This window comes from Canis lupus, chromosome 13 (assembly GCF_011100685.1).
Source record: "Canis lupus familiaris isolate Mischka breed German Shepherd chromosome 13, alternate assembly UU_Cfam_GSD_1.0, whole genome shotgun sequence".
NCBI lineage: Eukaryota > Metazoa > Chordata > Mammalia > Carnivora > Canidae > Canis > Canis lupus.
The window spans coordinates 22574631-22595413 of NC_049234.1; the positions used below are offsets into that span (position 1 = coordinate 22574631).

The 20783-nt window shown below is 43.7% G+C and overlaps 1 protein-coding gene across 1 annotated transcript in view; it reads left to right on the plus strand.

The window, feature by feature from the left end:
* The window catches only part of FER1L6 (fer-1 like family member 6), a 155533-nt gene that overhangs the window by 22836 nt on the left and 111914 nt on the right, over positions 1–20783 (plus strand). The window contains 5 exon segments of the mRNA XM_038555452.1: positions 9236–9274; positions 12413–12495; positions 17044–17158; positions 20304–20358; positions 20451–20582. Of these exon segments, the coding sequence (XP_038411380.1) occupies positions 9236–9274; positions 12413–12495; positions 17044–17158; positions 20304–20358; positions 20451–20582 (424 nt within the window).

The window sequence follows — 20783 nt, forward strand, 5'->3', positions numbered from 1 at the left end:
TGATCTGATCTGTGCTTATATCTGGAACCAATAATAGCAGCTTCATGATCAGGGTTCTATTCTTCCCAGAGTGGAGAGGGCTGGAAGAGAGTTGCTCAACCTTCTTGCTTGGCAACATATTCTCTCTTTTGCATTTCTAAAATAACTCTGAAGCTAATTGAATTGTGAAGATAATTCCCCGACTTCATTCTAGATAATTGTACAGCATCACTCCCCTGAAGTTCATTTCCCAGGACTGTTTACCAGTGACATTAGTGACTGCTTTGAGTTTGGCCAACTCATCCTGTGGCAAAGTACTGGTCAGGCCTAAATGGTTAAGAAGCAAGCACAGGAAAGAGGGTAAGTGAGGTAGCAAAGGTGATTTCTTACTGGGTAATTTCTTAGAGTCGACCGTAGCTCATCTGTTTGACTCCCCTCTCCTAGGGCTGCTGGTGGTTTTCTCTATTCCTTCTTTGCACATTTCCTTTCACTGGCTCAGCATTTTGCTCATTAAATGTTTATGGAGTGAAGCAATGAACGAATTACATGTGTGTACTGTATGCAAGGTGCTGGGGAGAACATGGTGAAGCAGCTAGACAGAGTTCCAACCCTAATGGGACCTTTTATCTAATGACAGTGATAAACACTAATGAAAACGAATCACATAAAAGTAAAATTAGAAACAAGGATACGTTATGAAAAGAAAAAGCACTAAGAACCCGGGGATCTGCTGAACCTGGGGAAAGGCCTCTGACAAAGTGACATTGTGACCCTGGAGGAGGGGACAATGTGAAACCAACAGAGGTGAGTGAAGGCATGTGGATGACAGATATGAGAGGAGCAGGTGCAAAGATCCAGAGGGAGAGGCGTGGTCCCATCAAGTCACTGAGGGAAGATGGTGTGGCTGGGGCAGACAGCAAGCAGCCGGAGATGCAGCGGAGAAATGAGGCTGCGAGCATGGGTGTTGACTTGGCATCTCCCTGCAATGAGCAACCAGCCTACCTTTGCTGCGGAGAGTCTCCTGTGCAGCCAGATGGTGTCTGCTGTCACGATGTGCTCTGCTATCCGAGTGAGACACAAGCGCCTCAGGGGGAGGGTATCACTCTGTAAACAAGGAGAGATAAGTGTAAATTTTAGGAGAAGGGATGTGAACTTCAGCTGGAGCATGCTTTGGGCTCAGGGCTGCTTAGCTCTGCTGAGAGCTGCCGCAGGATCTTTGTGAGAGGGGATCAGATGAGAGGAGGAGGTTTGGTCCCTTTGGAAGGATTAGGGGTCTAGAGACAGGTTCCAGTTCTTTTTTAAAGATTTATTTATTTATTTATTTATTTATTTATTTATTTATTTATGATAGACATAGAGAGAGAGAGAGAGAGAGAGAGAGAGAGGCAGAGACACAGGCAGAGGGAGAAGCAGGCTCCATGCCAGGAACCCGATGTGGGACTCGATCCCAGGACTCCAGGATTGCACCCTGGGCCAAAGACAGGCGCTAAATCGCTGAGCCACCCAGGGATCTCCCAGGTCCAGTTCTGACAGGGCCATGACTAGCGGTGCCACCTCAGACGACTTCAGCTTTGTGGCCTTGGCTTTCCCCATCTGTGGCGTGTGAGGCTGGGACTCACTGCCTTCTGATGACCGACCTTTGCTTCTGATTGGGATCAGATCTCCCATGATCCAAAATGGATGGGAGAGCTGCTCTCTGTGAGTCCCCAAGCCAAGGCTCATTTCTTTGGGGACAATGAGCCCTCAGTTGCACATTTTGAATGATGCTGCCTTGTGAGCTCCTATTTAACCTGCTTAACCCTCACCCCCTGCCCCATATTAGGGATGGCCTTCTTCCCTCGGTGTCCACACCTTAAAGGCTCTTACACCACTGGATCGCCCACAGGCCCTAACGTCCCAGCCCTCGCCATTACGTGCTCGGTGGAGTGAGCCAACATCCCTTCCTTTCCCCTGGTGCTGATATGCAAAAGAGGAAGTGACAAAGAGTAGGGTGCCGGTTTCCTAGGGCTGCCATAACAAATGGCCACACACTTGGAGGCTGAAAACTATAGAAATCTATCTTCTCACAGGTCTGGAGGCCAGAGGTCTAAAATCAAGGTGTTGATGGGACCGTGCTCCCTCTGAAGGCTCCAGGGAAGGATCCTTCCTTGCCTCTCTCTACTTCCTGTGGCGCCAAGTTCCTTGTCTTTTGTCCACATCATTCCCATCTCTGTCTCTGTTTCCACATGGCCTTCTCCGTGTGTCTTTTCTGCTTCTTGTGAGGAAAGTTTTCTTACTGAATTTAGGCACCACTCAGATAACCCAAAATGGCCTCCTCTCAAGATCTTTAACTTAATTTACATCTGCAAAGATTCTTTTTTGCAAATAAGGGCATATTCACATTTTCTACAATGTGGGTATGTCTTTTGGGGCGCCAACATTCAACCCACTAAAGGCAAAGGTTCCAAGGCATTTGACACCAAAATTTCTTCTTTTTTAATTTTATTCATTTTTCTCCTTTATAAACTTGACCTCTCTGAAATAGCATCGGGACACAAGTCCCAGTGAAATGCCACAGAGGCAGCAAGCCAGTAGGCCTGAGAGCACAGGCTCTGAGTCAGGGTGGCTTCAGTTCAAATCCTGGGAACTACTGACCACTCCGTGGCTCAGTTTTGCCATCCACACATTGGACACAATAACAGTTTCTACCTGAGGGCTGTTGTGGGTCTTAAATAGGTTAATATTTGTAAAGGCATCTAGAACTAGCCCTAAGTAAAGTATTTAATAAATGTTAACTATTATTCTTATATTAAGTGAACAACGGATGTATTATAAGTGAGCAGGGGGTAGTGTGAAAGATTAAAAGGCCAGGCTGGTTGGCTGGATGGTGGCTGGAAGGGACTCAGGGCTTTGGCACCGTCTGGAGCTGGAGTTCTTCTGAGTCCTGTTCCATCTGGGCTACCTGACTTGGAACAAAACACGTCAATGGCCCCTCCTCTCAGGACCTGCTTTGAGCTGCTGTGTTTGCTGATCAGAGTCTTGGGCTCTGGCAGCCAAGCCTTAAGGAGGGCCTGAAGTTCAAACAGAGATAGGGAGCTGCTGGTGGACACACGTGGAAAGACATTTCCCAGGAGGCACCTGCCCCTCACAATGGGGCAGCCTTGTGCCTACTTGCCTTGGTCGCTGCATTCTAGAGAGAAGCTTCCGTCTTCCCAAGACTAGTGCTGGACACTGTGCCTCGTGCCCCACTGAACTGCCTCGGTTCCAAGAAGTTAGTGAGTACGAGTGCTTCTGGGCACTATTAGGAGCCCTCGCTGGTCAAGGTGAGGCTTGGGTTCTTATTGCTGAGCTTCACTACACCCTCTGCTGGATTCGAGCCTCTGGAAGCCCACAGGGATGCCACTGTTGTTGCTCCTCTGCTTGTTCTTAGAGAGTTGAGCCGCCAGAGGGGAGGCCCCAAACTGAGAGGGGAGAGCTCAGAGCATGAGCTTTGGTGACAAGACTGCTATGTGGCTGTAGGCAAGTTACCAAACCTCTCTGAGCTGTGATGTTCGGCATCTGGGAGGTGAGGATTGCACAATATTTACCTCTTATTCAGTGCTTGAAAAACTGTGGCTCTGACTGATATTTGGGAGGTAGCATAGAGTGGAGGTCGGCCAGGCCAGAATTCAATTGCAGCTTATGGCTGTGGGATCTAAGGGATACTTAACCTTTAGATTGCTTAACCTTTTAGACTTCAATTTCTGCATCCCAAAGGGAGATTGAATCCTTCTATCAGATGGTTGTTGGGAAGACTAAATTTAAAAAACTGTATATAGAACCTTAACCCAATGCCTGGCTTATTCTACATACCTAAGGGACAATAGCTATTCTGACTGTTCCAGAACACTTGGAATAATGATAATAAAATGGATGAGTACACTGAATAAATTATACCTTATACAATGGGTAACCAAATATTGGCTCAATCTCGTTGTGGTCTAGAAAGAAAAGCATTCAGCTAGCCATGAAGAGATAGTCTTAGAATAGCCTTAGCTCCTTTCTGTCCAATATGATACATCTTTGAAGACAGCCTAAGAACCTCCAGTGAATTTTTAGGGAGCTTTCTGTATCTATGCTCTGTCTGTCCGTCTGTCCATCCATGTGTCCAAGGGTCATCAAGCCCTACTCTGTACCAGGCATTATGCTGATCACTGAAGGTACAGACATAAACTAGACATGGTTACTGGCTTCGGAATCTCAGCACGTAATGAGAGAGAATGATCTTTTTCAAGTAACTATTATGACCCATGTGATAAAGGCAATAATAAGGATAAAAACAAAGTGCTGGAAATCCAGAGGACTGAGTGACTTGTTCCTCCTTGCGAAACTGGAGAACCCATTATATAAAAGTAGGTCGCTAAGCTGGGCCTGAAAGATATGGTGTTGGTAGGTAGGTAGGTGAGAGAAGTCATCTGCAATGGGTGGCCTGAATGTAAGAAAGTTTCATGGGCAAGAGTGTGATGAATTCAGAAAGTCATTTGGGCTAATGGACAGAGTTTGGGGGTGTCAAGTGCTGAATTGGCGGGCTGAGCCTGTATTGTGGAGAGCTATGGGATATTCATAGAATGTAGATCTTGTTTTTTAATTTAATTAGCATGTGCAAGTCATAGCACCTCAGGCAGAATGTTGCATTTTTTATATTATTTGATCATGACAGCCCTGTAAGAAGAGTGTAACTTATTTTATTTACAAGAGGCATCTTACAGATGAAGAAACTGAGGTGCAGAACAATTAAGGATTTGCTCGAGGTCACATGTAATTAGTAAGTGGCTGAGTTGATTCCCAAAGCGAGGATTTTGGGTCCTTCCTTGAATCAATGCTTTTTAAAAGTTAAACATTTTGTTGGAACATGACATATACACAAAAACACAAGTGAATCATAAATGTCTAACTCAAAAAATTTCACAAAGTGGAAATAATAAATAAACATCTCCAAATCAAGTTGGGGAAGTTTGACATCTTTCCAGTATTGCATTTTCTAGTCCATGAGTATGGAATATCCTTCAATTTATCTTTTTTTTTTTTTTTTTTTTTTTTGTAATTTCCAGTGTAGGGGTCAATTTTTAATGTTTATTTAATTAAAAAAATGTTTTAATTTTACTTAAAATTTTTTTAACAAACACTCTTTTATTAGTTTCAGGTGTACAATATAGTGATTCAACAATTCCACACAGAGGTCAATTTTTTAAAAAAGATTTTATTTATTTGTGAGAGAGAACAGAAGAGAGAAAGAGAGCACAAGTGGTGGGGAGTGGGAGAGGGAGAAGGAGAAGTAGACTCCCCACTGAGTAGGATCCCAGGATTCCCTAGATCATGACCTGAGCTGAAGGCAGATGGCTTAACTGACTGAACCACCCAGGTTCCCCCACAGGTCAATTTTTTTTGTTTTGTTTTTTGTTTTCTGTTTTTTTTTTTTTTTAAATTTTGTCTTTAATCATATATTTCAAACACTATCAAGGGAAAGGGATTTGGAGTCTTTTAGGTGGTGAACCCCCAGAGGTCAATTTTTTTAGAATGATTCCTAAGTTTTAAATTTTTGATACTGTTATAATACTTTTTATTTACAGTTTTAGTTTATAATTCTTTGTTTTTGGTGCAGAGAGGTACACTTGACTTTTTTTTTTTTATTTACCTTGTTTCTAGATACTCTGCTAAATTCGCTTAGTAATTCAGAGTCAAACTTTATTGACCTAGTAAAGGCCTCCAGCACAACATTGAATAGAAAGGGTGTTAGTGAACATCCTTGTCTCATTTTTTTCTTTAAATCTTAGGGAGAAGTCTGTCAATATTTGCTATTGATAGGACATGAACTCTAGGGGGTTTTGGAGGTTTTCTTTATCATGTTAAGAAAGCTCTCTGCTCTTCTGTTTTGCAAAGGTGGCTATAGAATGGAGACTAGTTTGCAGGAAGGAGAGAGAATAGAAACAGGAAGACTGGTTAGCTGCTGCTCTACAACAGGAAACATATGAATGGATGCAGAGAAGGGATGTGCTGGGCTCTCCTGTTTCCTCAGTGGTTCTTACTTAACCACTGCTCACCTCATAAGAGTTTCAAAAGAGAAGAGAGCACCAAAGATTGCCAAGGCTCTCTTTCTTTAGGTGTTGCACAGAGTATTCTTTAAGATGTTATTAGGTGTTTTGTGATAAGGGTGTGGTCAAGTCAATTTAGGAAAATCTTAATGCTGTGCCATCTCCTTGGAGAGTCACAATGAACATCAGTATTATTAAAGGCTCCGAGACCCTACAGCAAAGGCAGCTATTTAATATAGCACCCATCCTTCTGTCTTCAATGTCTGTGACACCAAAAAATGAGGTTCAGAAGGAATTTCTTAGGTCGTTTCTTTACCCATCATGGAATTAATGACTCTCATTTGTGACAATATCGTTAAACGTTACTGTATTGGCATCCCTGAGGTTATAACCAAGCCCTTCTCTTTCCCTGTTATATTCAAAACCCATTGAGACATAGGCTTACACATCAAATAGGGATCAGAATATTACACCTATTGCTGGTAAAGCTAGATTGAAGGAAGCTGTATGGACTGGAGTCCAGATAGGTTTCCAGATCTTTGACTGAAAATCAAATGAAGTCACTGTCTAGCTGCAGGGAGGAGAAGCCCTGCATCAGTGACTTCTTCCACTTGACATTAGGGGCAGAAAGTAGAATAAAATATTCTGTGACAAGGTAAACCCAAGACCACATGGGAATAGGAATTCTGGACCTTAACCCAACCCAAGAGAGGAAACTCAAAGAATAGATGCCATACTCTGACCATTCTGCCCAAAGGTAATCAAGTAATATATGGAAAGAGGAAGGTTCTGGAAATAAAGATAAAGAGAAAGCCTGGGAAGAGTAAGCGTTCGAAGACTCCTTAATGCTGAGACACAGGGAAAGAGAGAGAGAGCTGCTTGTTCCAAATGTTGGGAAGCTGCAAGTAGTCTATTTTTGGATTAGAAGTTGATTCTTTTATCTTTAGGAGAACTGAGATCAGGGCTCTAATTAGCCTGGATATAAAGAGGATGGAATAAGACAAATGAACATTTTCATTTTCATAGGGGCCCAGGCAAGAGAAAGTTTGGGGCTGGGAAGAATTCTGCAGCTCTAACTGTACCACCTGCCAATATTTATTTCTGTGCTTCCCTGGCACTCTAACCAGGCTGGTCATGCTGATCTCAGCTATAGAGGAGGAGGAGGAGAGGTTGGAGGCCAGTGGCCACAGATTGAAAAAGGTGTCAGTATTGGGCCCTGTTGGCATGTTGCAATCGAGATGCATTTGAGGGAAAAGTCCCCTTTTCCTGGGGGCAGTCCTACCATCTTTCTACCACCTTGCCCTTAAACATTTGGCAAAGCTGTCTGAAGGGCTGTCAGAGGCTGGCTGAACCAGTTCAGCTCTACAGGATGTGGCTCCTAATTATCCCTGAGTCATCCTTGGTCCAGAGAAACCACAGGAGGAGGGATTCATTAGCATCTTTGGAGGTGCATTTCCTAGACTCAGCTGATTCTTGCAGGTGCAATATTGAGGTTCTCAGGGACTGACTGTGGAGTCAGTAATATTTGAATCTCCTTATGATGGCCACTGAGGCTGGAATGTACAAAGCAGGGCTTAACAGAGAAACATTCATTTACTGCTGCAACGAGGTGAAAGATTGCAAATCGCAGTAGGCCAGAGCAAACTGGTTCCTGTGAGATTGAGAGCTAGGCTCAATCTATTGAGGCCATTGTCTGGGACACTTTGGACCCCAATAGAGAACTGATCCTATGCATAATAGAGAAGGCTACCAATTTGGTGGGCTAATTGCCAGGTTGAATGGAAGAGGAGCTGGGGTAGGATGATAAAGTCCAACCTACCAAATATATTCACCAAGTGCTCTGGTGAATTTCCTAAGCTTCACCACTCTCCTTTGGGTAAAAACTTGTCTTTGAACTTCCTTTGAAAACCATACACCTTCTCTTTGGGAGGAGAGCTCTTTGGCACTAATTACTTAAGCAGAGGGATTTGCAACACTGCTGCACACTAGAATGACCTTGAGAGTCTGAAAATTACCAAGCACTGGCCTCACTGCTGACCAGGGAAATCAGACTCTCTGGGTGTAGGATCTAGACCACAGTGTGGGAGACAGTTTTAGAAAGTGCCCCATGTGAGTCTGATGTACGAGCCAAAGTTGAGCATCATTGCCTAAAGAAATAGGGGGTAAGTACATCCTAAAGATATAGGGCAGGTAAATTGTGATTGAAAGTTAATGGGGAGAGAGGAAGAACCATTTCAGTCTTGGCAAGTCAGGAGGCCACATGGGTTTATATTTTAACAATCTTTAGTCAAAACCCACATTAAGGCTATTTTTATATTTGATTGTTTGCCTTTACTGAGTATACCTGAGTCTTAAAAGTAAGATGAGAACAAAGATCAGATAGTCCTTAGTGGGCAGCTGGAATTTATCCAAGGCTCTCTGATGAATAACCTCAGAATGATGGTAAAGCTTGTTTTTACTTTATCTTTGAGGTAGTCCCGATTATATACAAATCCATACTTTTAAGAAGAAATTTTCAAGTTTTAAGAGTTTACCATCTAAATAAATTCACAAATTGAATTTTTTTTTGTTTTTTGTTTTTTGTTTTTCCCCACACTGGATGTCATGATTCTAGGTTTAGAGGTTCAAGTGTACGGATGACCTGCATTCCGTGTCCTTTTAGGTGGGAGGAGAATTGCAGAGGCTAGTCCTGGTCACACCCATCAACTCAGTTAACTTAGTGTTTAGCTGCTTGGCCTGAGCTGCTTCTATTCCACACTGAAGGTAGAAAAAGTGATTCTAGAAGGGGAATTTTGTGAGGCGACTGGAAAACCATGTGGAGACCCTAATTGTGAGTCATTTCTTAATCCTAGCTCCAGTGAGCCATGGGCATGAGATGAAATTAGTTATTTGTAGAACTCCTAACAGTTCGGCATGAGCACTCAGTGAGGTCATATATATAACATCCCATGAGAAAAGCAGAGTTAACTTTATTGCCACTTTCTGCAGAAGAGGAGCCCAAAGCTCCGAGAAGTCCCATGGCCAGCCCCACTGGCATAGTTAGAGATGGCAGAGATGACACCCAAACTCTAGTTGTCGAGCCCTTCTTTCTATGTGCCCGGCTGGCTGCCTCCTGTGGGGCTTCCTGGAGTGACGTCACCTGGAACAGATGTGCTAAAGCGAGCCTAACACATGCACTGTTTAACACTCTCATTGTTTGGATACAGATATCGGAGTCATGGTAGCTTTCACCCTGAGGAAACCAGGTTGGTATGGGGGTTTCTGTGTGTCTTGACTTATCTTGGGGTGGCCCTGGGAGGATATTCAAGTGATCTGAAACCAGAGAGCCCCATTCTTTTTATGAAGTGAGAGGGGTTCCCATGCTGGAATCCTCAGAGCACTGAGTAGGGGAAAGGGGTTTGATGGCCTCTGCCCTGGAAACTTCCTTCCTAATTTATTGGCTGATCCCAATATACTGGCTAGAAACCCCTTGACAACCTCTCATTTGTAAAAATGGGAAATAACAGCGTCTGCATGATGGTATGTTATGAGAATCCTGGGAGGTAGCATGTGTCAAGTGGTGCTCCTGGCACATAGAGAGTTAATACAGTTTTAAAAAATATTAAACTAAAAAAAGTATTAAACTTAGGGGAATATTGTAGCACATTTCCTTATCATCAATGTTGTAATACAGCAGCTTGTAGCATGTTTTATACTTCCCAAGCCTTGTTTCCTGCTTTGATGCTTCCCTCTGAATTGGGTAAGAAATGCCCTCGTATCACATGGTAATGAAACATGCTCATCTGGGTTAAGTATCCGGTCCTAAATTCGAGACCTAGCAAGTGGTACAAGCAGGCCTGTGAGCTATCTTCTCTCGTCAGCTCACTCTCTGCTGCCCAATCTGCCAGTGGCACGGTTATTCTGGGCTAGTGAGCCATGCCTTCTCTCTACTGCAGATGTCACGGGGCTGAGGAGGAAAAATCAATTTTCATCAAGAGGCTTTTCATGCTGGGAATCATGCTGGGAGTGCCCTTGATGACTGACTCAGGGTTTCAGGCAAACAACCTTGTGTGTTTGTGGAACAAATATCAACCCATCCAGGAGAGCTGAGCTGGTGGTAAATCCATTGGGCATTACTGGAAGGCTCTCTGGCTTCCTTGATAGCTGAGTCTGAGCTGTGCCTACGGCAGGGATTCTCAGCACTGGTTCTTCTCCAAAGCAATTACAAATCTCTGAAAATGGTTCCAGACACCGGCATCTTTTAAACTCCCTGAGTGCCCCTAATGGTCAGCAGGACAGAGGTCCCGGTTCCAGAGAGGCAAGGGTACCCAGTTTTCTCTCTGCCTCTGCCCTCACCAGTAACCTGTTACTGGCTGTTCAATGGGAGACTCAGAATGCTGAGGCCATCCCACAAAATGATCATGGCATGGAGCCTTTGGACACTACAATGGCAAGTCAGGGTTTGGAAGGTTCTGGACTTGGCCTTCTGTTTGGTAACGGTCTTTTCAAAAAAGGAAAGTTACTGGAAGCTGCCTTTAAGAAATTTCAGAAGAGGGAAATCCTCCTTGTGTATGTTCTCCTGAGATTCTTGGGAAACTTAGAATGATTTGCATCACAGATGATGGCAAATCAGAGGGGGAAATGGTACCTCCAGAAAGGACACATTCCAGCACTTTCTATATATTAGGAACTGCCTTCAGGGCTTTGCTTACTTCACCTCATTTTATCCTCATAATTCTGTAAACTAGGTACCTTATTATTTATTTCCATAGATTTATACCCATGGGGAAACTAAGGCTCAAGGAGTACTGTGCTTTGCCTAATCCATCCATGTCTGGGGGCTTCCAGAGCCCATTATTTCCATTCTACAGTATCTTGGAGTTTTAAAAGATTTCCAAGATCTCATAAGCCAGTCCCCATCTTCTGATGTTTGTTTTCTCTACAACATCCTTTTCCCAGTGGTCCCCAAGCCTTGCTTGTACACCTCCAGGAACAGAGAGCTCACTCCCACTCAATGCAATCCATTTCACTGTTCAGACAATACCAATGTGGAGGGCTCCTTAATTCCTCAGTTGAATTAAGGCAGGACATAAAAAGAATAAGTCAACAGATAAGGAAAGAAAGAAATGGAGTGAACTTCTGTCACCTAGTAGCTTCCACTCATTGGTCCTAATCTTACCCTTTACAATACTAACAAGAATAACTAACATTTATTGAGCAACCAGTGTGTTCCAGCTACTGTGCTAAATGCTTTACATTTCTTATCTCATCTTATGTGTGAAGACCCTAACATGCAGAAGGTTAAGTCTGCATAGTTAGTACTGGGACCAGAGCCCAGATAGACTGCTATGGAGTCCCCTGGTCTTAGCCCTTCATGAGTCGTATATCTGTAGACACCCTGGATAAGTTCGATGGCCTTCCACACTTCCCTCACATTGTTCCGGGACTGCAGAAAGTTCCTGCGGAGGGTTTGCTGCCCTCCCCTCTGCTCTGTCCTTGTTCTTCCTTCTCCATTCTCCAAGGGCCAGCTCACCAGCTGCCTGACTCAAGGCCAGGACTTTCTTCTGTACTGGGTCCATCCATCCTTCCATCCAATGTTCAGTCCCTCAACTCCAGAAAAGGATTCTCTCAGGAGGAGTGTCCAGAATGCTTCTGTTGTCTGTCAAGACAGAGGAGCAAGGCCCTTTCCTGGGGTAGAAGGAGGCCCCAAGTAGCTTTAATGACAATAATAGTAGTAGTTGATATTCTGGGCACATACCATGTGTCAGCTGAGCAGTGCACTGGTGGGTCCTCAGTAAGTCCCAGGGTCTCTTGACCTTAGGAAGTGGTCTGAGAGCCTGGCTCTAGAGAGGGTGTTCACTCCGCTCACAGGAACCTACTCAGGGCGTCCAGTGATTAGAGCCTAGGTTCCTGTGGTAGTTAGTTCTGATATTCAGAGCTGTGGGACCTCAGAAACACTACCTACCCTCTCTGGGTCTTGCCTTTTTATCTATATGATGGGTAAAAGAGGGTTGTTGTGCTAATTAAGTGATGTCATTAATTTTGAGTACCTGGTACAGGTAAGTGAGAAGAAAGAGCAAAATTCTAGCTGGAGCTATTTGTATTCATATTCTGGCCCATTTAAGTTCTAGGTGGGCCCCATGATTTCTGGTGGGGCTTTATGGTTTCTGCCAATGCAGAGCTATCTAAAGAGTTTGTTGGGTCATCCTGACTCTTGTCTTTTGATCCCCATCCAGGGTGGAAGAGGAGGCTGGTCAGCTTCCAGGAGAACTCAGAGAGAGAGAGAGAGAGAGAGAGATGTGATGTGTGTGTGTGTGTGTGTGTGTGTGTTTATTTTCTCCTTCTATCTCTGAATGACTCAAAGTTACTATTACAGTGTTGTTTAGTTTTCTTCTTCTTTTCAGAAAAGGGATGTTTGGGCTCAAGCTGAAGAAGAGGAAGAAGAAAGCAGAGAAGGGGTTAATCCTAGCCAATAAGGCTGCCCAAGGTGAGGCTTTGGGGGTGGGGATAATCACTACCCTGGGGCCTACAGGTCTCACAGAGCTAACCCCTCTTTGGCTGAGAATGGAGCTGTCCCTCTGTGGGAGTGAAGTGGGAAGTGTGCTGCCTGCTGGGTCTTCAGGGCCTGATGGTCACAGGTACAGCACCCGCCCCAGTGCAGCTGGTCACCTGGTCACTGGACCCAATAGGAGTGGGGTGGATACCTGGTGGGCCATGGAAGAGGACCTCAAGGGAAGGCAGTGGCAAGGTTCAAGCTCCCGTTTCTGTCCTAATTTGCTTGGGGTCCAGGATAGTCACAACACAGTTGTGATTCTCAGCTTCTCCCTCTGTCAAGTGGGCATGATGGGAGTTTCTGGGCTAACCTCAACCTGCCACAGAGAGGATCCAGTGAGATTTTAAAAGATAAGAGTGAGGACAGCAGCTGCTACAGGAGAGGCTTTACATTTATTGTCTCATTTGATCCCACCATCATCCTACCAGTGGGTGTTTTTGCAAGTGAGTTTGCTGAGATACAGAAAGAGTAAGTAAAGGGTGGGAAGGACAGCTGCCAAATTAGCAGGGCACAGTGAAAAATGAAAATGCAAAGCCATTGTTATGAAATTATTAAATTTCTGGATGGCAATAGCAGAGTATTGAGCCAAGTGCAGTGAAGTCCTTTAGATCGCAGGACCCTGTATGGCTACATGGACCCAGAATCCCCCCCCAACACTGGGAGCACAGAGCCAGAGGCAGTGGCATTGGGATGTGAGCCCTGGATGTCTGACTTTTTGCCCTCAGAATGGGCTACTTGCTTCTTCAAAAGAGCAAATGAATCCCCAAGTTACAGTGTGAACTGTGTCAGTGGGGCTAGGCCTGGCATCAGGTAGACACACCTGTTTGTTGAGTCAAATAAGATTAACCACTCCCGATGGGCAGTTTTGTAGTGGTCTTCTAGAGGCTTCTGCTGAGTGGCTCTGACAACAACCAGTTCAAGGCCAGCTTTCTGAACCACTTCTAAACCAAAATGGTACAGTGGGTTTGCTTTATCTTCACCCTTCTTGTCTTCTTGCCTCCTCCACTTTTCACTGCTGTCACTATGGGTGTCTTGTAGTTACATGTCTATCTCCCCCAACTCCACTTCCTGCCCTCACAAATAACCTAGTATTACAACAAAAACCTGTGGAAACTTAGTCATACTAAAGTGTTGGTAATAACGATGAAGACATCCTTGGATGGGCTGAGAGAGGCATTTTAAGTGAGGACAAGGCTTAAAGCTTAATAGAAGTACTTGTCTGTTCAGTCAGATTGAAGGTATCAGGGAGTAATTGGGAAAGGCTTTTTAGGTCTTTTCTGGCATCCTTGAAATTAGGGGGATCCCTGGGTGGCGCAGTTGTTTGGCGCCTGCCTTTGGCCCAGGGCGCGATCCTGGAGACCCGGGATCGAATCCCACATCGGGCTCCTGGTGCATGGAGCCTGCTTCTCCCTCTGACTGTGTCTCTGCCTCTCTCTCTCTCTCTCTCTGTGACTATCATAAATAAATAAAAATTAAAAAAAAAAAAGAAATTAGGCCACTGGAGTAGATCCTGGGCACAAGTTTGAATAAGATAGTCCTTTACTTTCAGGATGTCATGAAAAATGATGTTTATGACACACTTAATAAGTCCCTGCTACTTTTTAGTTGACATGCATCACTCATGACTCTGAAATGTAGGATCCTTTGCCCCTGTTTTACAGTAGAGGTGCAGAGAGGTTGAGTGCTTGCCCAAAGTCACGTAGCTAGTAAGTGGAGAAAGTGGCTCCTGAGCAGAAGTCAATCTTACACAAGAGCCTGAGTTTTCCTACTCCATGGGTCAGCCTCCAGTTAGGAGCCTCTAGTGACCACACAGAGGAGGAGAGTACAAGCTGGTGGAAATTTAGATCAGTCAACCTGAGGCATTTCAGAAAAGCTGGTTCCCATGGCTCATTCTGATTAGTCTTTAGCCCACAAGGCAAACAGGGCAGAGGGGAATCAGGCCCCTCCTAGAAAGTAAATAGCATTCATCCTGCTGGCCAGGGATTTCCACTGTAAGAGACTGACAAAACAAAGTCAATAGAACTGAGTACACTTTGGTCTCTCCTTTTTGGCCTGGCTTGGGAAGTTAAGGCTTTGCTGGACGAAGCATTTGGAGACTCTCAAAGTGGCTCTCATATCCACGTATCTGAGGCATAGTGGCTATGTCTTAATTTCATAAAATCCCAATGGTCCTAACCCATCCATTAATTAGTTACCTAACAAAGTTATTGGGTATCTCCCAAGATCAGCCATTCATTCATTTACTCAACAAATGCTGATGGACTGTCCACTGAGTACTGGGTCCTGTGCTAGATTCTGGTATATAATGAACTCAGGTAGTTTAGAGGGAGGATAGCCCTGTGTAGAACTCTTCCGTTTGCCTTTCCAAATCAATTCTCCACTCTTTTCCACCTGTTCTTGGTCCCAGGAGGCTGACCTGTATTGACACAAAACCCAAGTCCTTTCCCCAGGGAGGACCCCCCAGCAGGAAGTATGAGGGAGGGAGGAGTGTGAGGTCAGGTCCAGTGGTTGGATATGTCCTTCCACTGAAGGGTGGTTGCTGCTCTTCGTAAGGAAACCAAATGAACCTGACTTCCTCTCTTCCCAGGTTCTGGTAACTGCTTTCTCACCTCATTTTGGAGGCCTCCAAACAGAAACAGCTTGGCTGCTGTGAGCCCTGGAAAGCTAGCTACACAACCCTTTGTGATTTTCTGGCATCCACACCTTTTTAAAAAGTCCTCAGGGGCACTTGGGTGGTGTAGTCGGTTAAGCCTCTGACTCTTGATTTTTGTTCAGGTCATGATCTCAGGGTCAGGGGGTTGAGTCCTGCATCAGGCTCTGTACTCAGCAGGGAGCCTGCTTGAGAGATTCTCTCTCCCTCTCTCTTTGCCTCTCCCCACTTTCTTTTAATCAAAAAAAAAAAAAAAAAAAAAAGGCTTCAAATCATCCTGTTCTGGCAGGAGCATCTTTTATCTCTGCATTACAGGTTGAGAAAAGTGCCATAAAGAAAATAGGCAATAGAAAGATAACACCTCTGTGAGGTAGGTGACATTGGCTTTGCCTGGCTTTATTGATGAGGACAACAAGGCTGAGAAGTTAAGTAACTTGCCCCAAGCCATAAAGTGGCAGAACTGGGATTCCCCCCTAACTTTTGGAGTCAGAGTTTTGAGCTGTACCATGCAGTCTCTTAGGTCATAAGAGTATTCCACTCCCTCTTTGGTTTTTGGCAAAAACCTGACCGAGAAATGCTTCTTAGGCCTTGCTACACATTAGAATCACCTGGGGAATTTAAAAAAAAACTGACATCCAGGTGAAATCCCAGATCAATTAAATCAGGATCCCTCAGTAGAGGAAGAGGAGGTCTAAAGAATATGTTTACTATCCATTCATTTAAATTTTCTAGACACTAGTGCATTCATTTCCTGTGGCTGCCATAATAAATGGCTACAAAATAACCCACATTAATTTTCTCAGTAATGGAGACCGGAAATTCATAATCAGTATCACCGGGCCAAAATCAAAATATCAGCAGGGCTCCAGCCTTCAAGAGTATCTGATTCCTGCCTCTTCCATCTTCTGATGGCTGTGGTGGCATCTGTCCCATCTCCGTCTTGTGATCACATTGCATTCTTCTGTTCTCTGCCTCCCTCTTCTAATGATACATATGATTGCAACTAGGACCCACCTATATAATCCAGGATAATCTCCTCATTGTAAATCCTTAATTTAATTACATCTGCAAAGACCCTTTTCCAAAGTAACATTTACAGGTTCTAGGGACTAGGACCCAAGGTCTTTGGCGAATATAATTCAACCTAGGTGTCCTAGGTTTTACTCAAAATTGGCCCTCAAACAATCAGGAACAGACCTACATGGGACATTGCTATTAGAAATGCAGATTCTTTGAGCTTCACCCCAGACCTACTGAATCAGAATCTGCATTTCAACAACTTCCCAGGTGATTCTTTTTTTCTTAATATTTTATTTATTTATTCATGAGAGACAGAGAGAGAGAGAGAGAGAGAGAGAGGCAAAGACACAAGCAGAGGGAGAAGGCAGGCTCCATGCAGGGAGCCCGATGTGGGACTCGATCCTGAGTCTCCAGGATCACGCCCTGAGCTGAAGGTCAATGCTCAACCACTGAGCCACCCAGGTGTCCCTTCCCAGGTGATTCTTATGCCCATTAAATTTTACCGATGAGGTTCAGAGGTAATAAATGACTTATCTCAAGGTCCACTGTGGCAAGGTCATAACTTGAAAGCCTGTCTTTAAACTCCTAATCCAGTTTTCTTTCCACTATACTATGCATATAAGTCTACTTTTCTTTGGAAGCAGAAGATGATTTTTTTTAAAGAAAAATTAAAGTATGTGCCTGTCTTTTCTGCCAGTGAGATATTAAGTTTCATGCTGGCAGGATCATGGCATAGTGCTGGACAGTTGAGGCCCAGATCATCACTGTATATCATAATTGACAGAGTTTTCTTCCTGTGTTTGCTTCTCTAGATGGCGAAGGTGAAGCAGAGACACCACAGGAGGGGCCTTCTCACCAGGAAGGAGGAGATTTTATTTGTGATCATGAATCTGCCACTTCTATCCCTTCAGCTCCTCCAAAGAGAAGGTACAGTGTTGCTGCATGCAGCCAGCACACATTACTGAGCACCTCCCTTGTGAAGATACCCTGTGGGATCTGAGGAATAGAGAGTAAAACCTGGTCATTGTCTGCAAGGAGCCAAAGATGGGAAGACAGAAGTCTGTGTTTACTCAGTTTCCTCTATGGCAGTGCTGGCCCCTAGATACTGGTCAGCCTCCAGCAGGCCAGGGGCCCAGCTCTACCAGCTTCTGGTCTTAAATATCCTGAGTTAAGGTCCTCTTGTGCCTCATAATTCAAGAATGACAGCAACACCAGGAGACAGACTCAACACCTGTCCCTCACCTGCTCTTTCATTCATCAAGGTGCCGGATATCTCAGCTTTGTGTTTGTCCAAAATGTTGATACTACCCAACAAAAAGTTGGAATAGACTGGCCTTATGCATGTGATTTGCTGTTATTTACCAGTGCTTGATGTGTAACAAGCCCAAAATCAGAGGCTTAATACAAGAATGTATTATTACTTATGAATCTATGAGTTAGTTGGTTAGTTTTATTGGTTCCAGGCAGTTATAGACCCATCACTCATGTGTGTGTCTGGTCATTTGGTAACTATACTGATTTTAGTTTGAGGGTTGGCTGGTGGTAGGCTGGTCTAGGATTGCTCCAGTTGGAACCACTGCACTCTCCTCCATATGACATCAGATCCTCTAGCAGGCTAGTCCAAGCTTATTCCAATGGCAGTGATGGCAGAGTTCCAAGAGAAGGAAGAAGGAGTGGAAGTATACAAAGTCTCTTGAGCCTATGCTTGGAACTAGCAAAAGTCATTTCTGCTGCATTCTATTGGCCATTGCAAGTCACAAGTCCAGCCCATGCCAGAATGAGAGACTACAAGTTACAAGGCAAAGAGCATGGATCCAAGGAAGCTAATAGTTGTGGCTAGCAATGCCTCCAGTCTACCATATTTGTTTATGTCAATTTCTTACTCACGGTAATTCCTCATTCACTCCCTTCTATTTCCACTCAGAAATCTTACTATCAATAAAGCAAATTAGTGCTTCCCTGTGTGGCAGACCCTGAATTGTTATAACTGGGCTGCGACAGGATGGTACATAGTAGATATGTGTAAGGGGCAGAGGGCTTGAGAAAGACCTGGAAATCAGAGATCATGATAGCTGAGAGGTTGCCTCTTAAAAGGAGACATGAATTTGTATGCATATACTCACTGCAGTATCCCTTCCCCCTATACTGCACCATGACAATCATGGCCCCCGAAGTCCCCTGAATCAGGATTTCAATTATTTTTAAATATCCTTAAAAGGATCCCTTGTGATTATCTCACCAGAATAACAGCACTGAATGGAGGAAGGCAGGAGAAAAAAGAGTAGACTTTTTATTTTTCATTCTGCATCAGTTGAAATTCTACCCACCAACTAATGCTCATGACATCCGATCATTCATAACATCCAATCTCTGCAGTAAAGTCTGTTGCTTACCTGGATCTCAGGAATGTTTCTCTTCTTTGAACCTGTATCACATTTTTTTCTACAACACATTTTACATTTTCTAGTTCTTTCTTGATATGCTTTGGTCCTCTCTCTTTGGGTTGGGTCCTCTCTCTTTGGGTTGCTAGGTTTATAAGGGCCAGGTTCCTGGCCATTCATCTGTACTTCCTCTGAGAACACAGGGCTTTCTCTGTGTAAAATGGTCAGTATGAATTTGCCATTTTATTAATGGATATATATACCTTTTGAAATCTACACTTCCCTAGAAGCATTATCTCCTTTAATCCTTAGAGCAACCCTATATGGTAGGAATTGTTATTTCCACTTTCAGATGAAGAAATTAAGGGTAATATCATGAAATTGGGAAAAAATATTTTAATTTTTAATATTAAAATATTTTAATTTTATTTTAATTCAGTCTGACTCCAAAGCTTTGAGATTTTTTTACTAGCTTACTCTGTTCTCCACTAGACTCAATTATAATCAGAAATGGAATGAAGTCAAATTGCAAGATGGTATTGTCAGAAGGCAAGAGAATAAAATTCAATAGGAATGCAAGCTCATTTATTTCCCACCCATTGCTGCCTTGATGATGACAGAAATTCTTTACCTCTTTTTACTACTACCCAGTTTTTAAATACCCAGGTGTTGCACATCTGTTTCCAATTACTTATGATAGTTCAGATAAATGAAATCCCCTGGAATGTGAAATCTCACCGAGATGGTATCTTGGTCATTCTTTCCAATTTTCTCTTTTACTAATTTTTTTCATAAGCAATCACAAAACTCAGGGTTATTATATCTACTAGAAATGGCAAAGGAGGGCAGCCCGGGTGGCTCAGCGGTTTAGCGCCGCCTTCAGCCCAGGGCATGATCCTGGAGTCCCGGGATCGAGTCCCATGTCGGGCTCCCTGCATGGATCCCGCTTCTCCCTCTGCCTGTGTCTCTGCCTCTTTCTCTCTCTCTATGTCTCTCATGAATAAATAAACAAAATCTTTAAAAAAAAAAAAAAAAGAAATGGCAAAGGAGTCTTGCGAATAGGATGAGACAAGACATAAGGGAGATCTTTATATAGACCTAGCTCTGCCACTGACTTTCTGAGGCATCTCAGTTTCTCATTCTGTAAAATAAAAAATAAATGATACTGATAATCATACTCACCATACGACTTGACGTTTATTCTTGCTAAGCAGTGGGTTAAAACTTTACATGCATTATATCATTCAATTGTACCAATTACCTCATGTGGTAAATGCTATTATTAGCTCCATTTTGAGGATTGAAAAACTGAGTCATAGAGAGGTTAAGTCACTTGCTCATTTACATTTATTTCCTCTAGAGATGGAGAGAGAATATATGATACAGTATAAATAAAAGCACTTAGATGTGGGATGCCTGGGATGTGGTTCAGTGGTTGAGCGTCTGCCTTTGGCTCAGGGCATGATCCCAGGTCCGGGGATGGAGTCCCACATCTGGCTCCCTGTGAGGAGCCTGGTTCTCTCTCTGCCTATGTCTCTGCCTCTGTCTCTCTGTCATGAATAAATAAATAAATAACTCTTAAAAAAAAAAAAAAGCACTTAGATATACCCGGGAAAATATTATCATGGCTTATTGGATCTAAAACATGTTCTTACTTAATGAAACAAATATGTTAAATTTTCTTTTAATAGATCAAAACTGTTGACTAAGATCCATGATGGGGAAGTCAGATCCCAAAACTATCAAGTAAGTGAATGATTCCTCCTGCCCAACCTCCCCAGTTCTTGTGTGAATGAGCAGCAAAGTCCATAGTGCACACATGCTGCTTTGTGTTGCAGATTGCCATTACCATCACTGAGGCTCGACAGCTGGTGGGTGAGAACATTGATCCAGTTGTGATCATTGAGGTCGGGGATGAAAAGAAGCAAAGCACAGTGAAAGAAGGAACCAACAGCCCATTTTACAATGAAGTAAGTTGTAGAGGCCACTAAAATCCTCTGAACCAACACTCTCTCCTGTGGTATTCTTCAGCCAAATAGAAAAGCTGTGGGGCTCCTCACTGCTTCCCAACTCTCATCTAAGCCTGGGCAAACTCTCTGAGCCTCCTTACAAACAACTCCACAGAGTTTCACAAAAAGATAAAGAAAAGTAGAGGTGATGAATTCCTACTG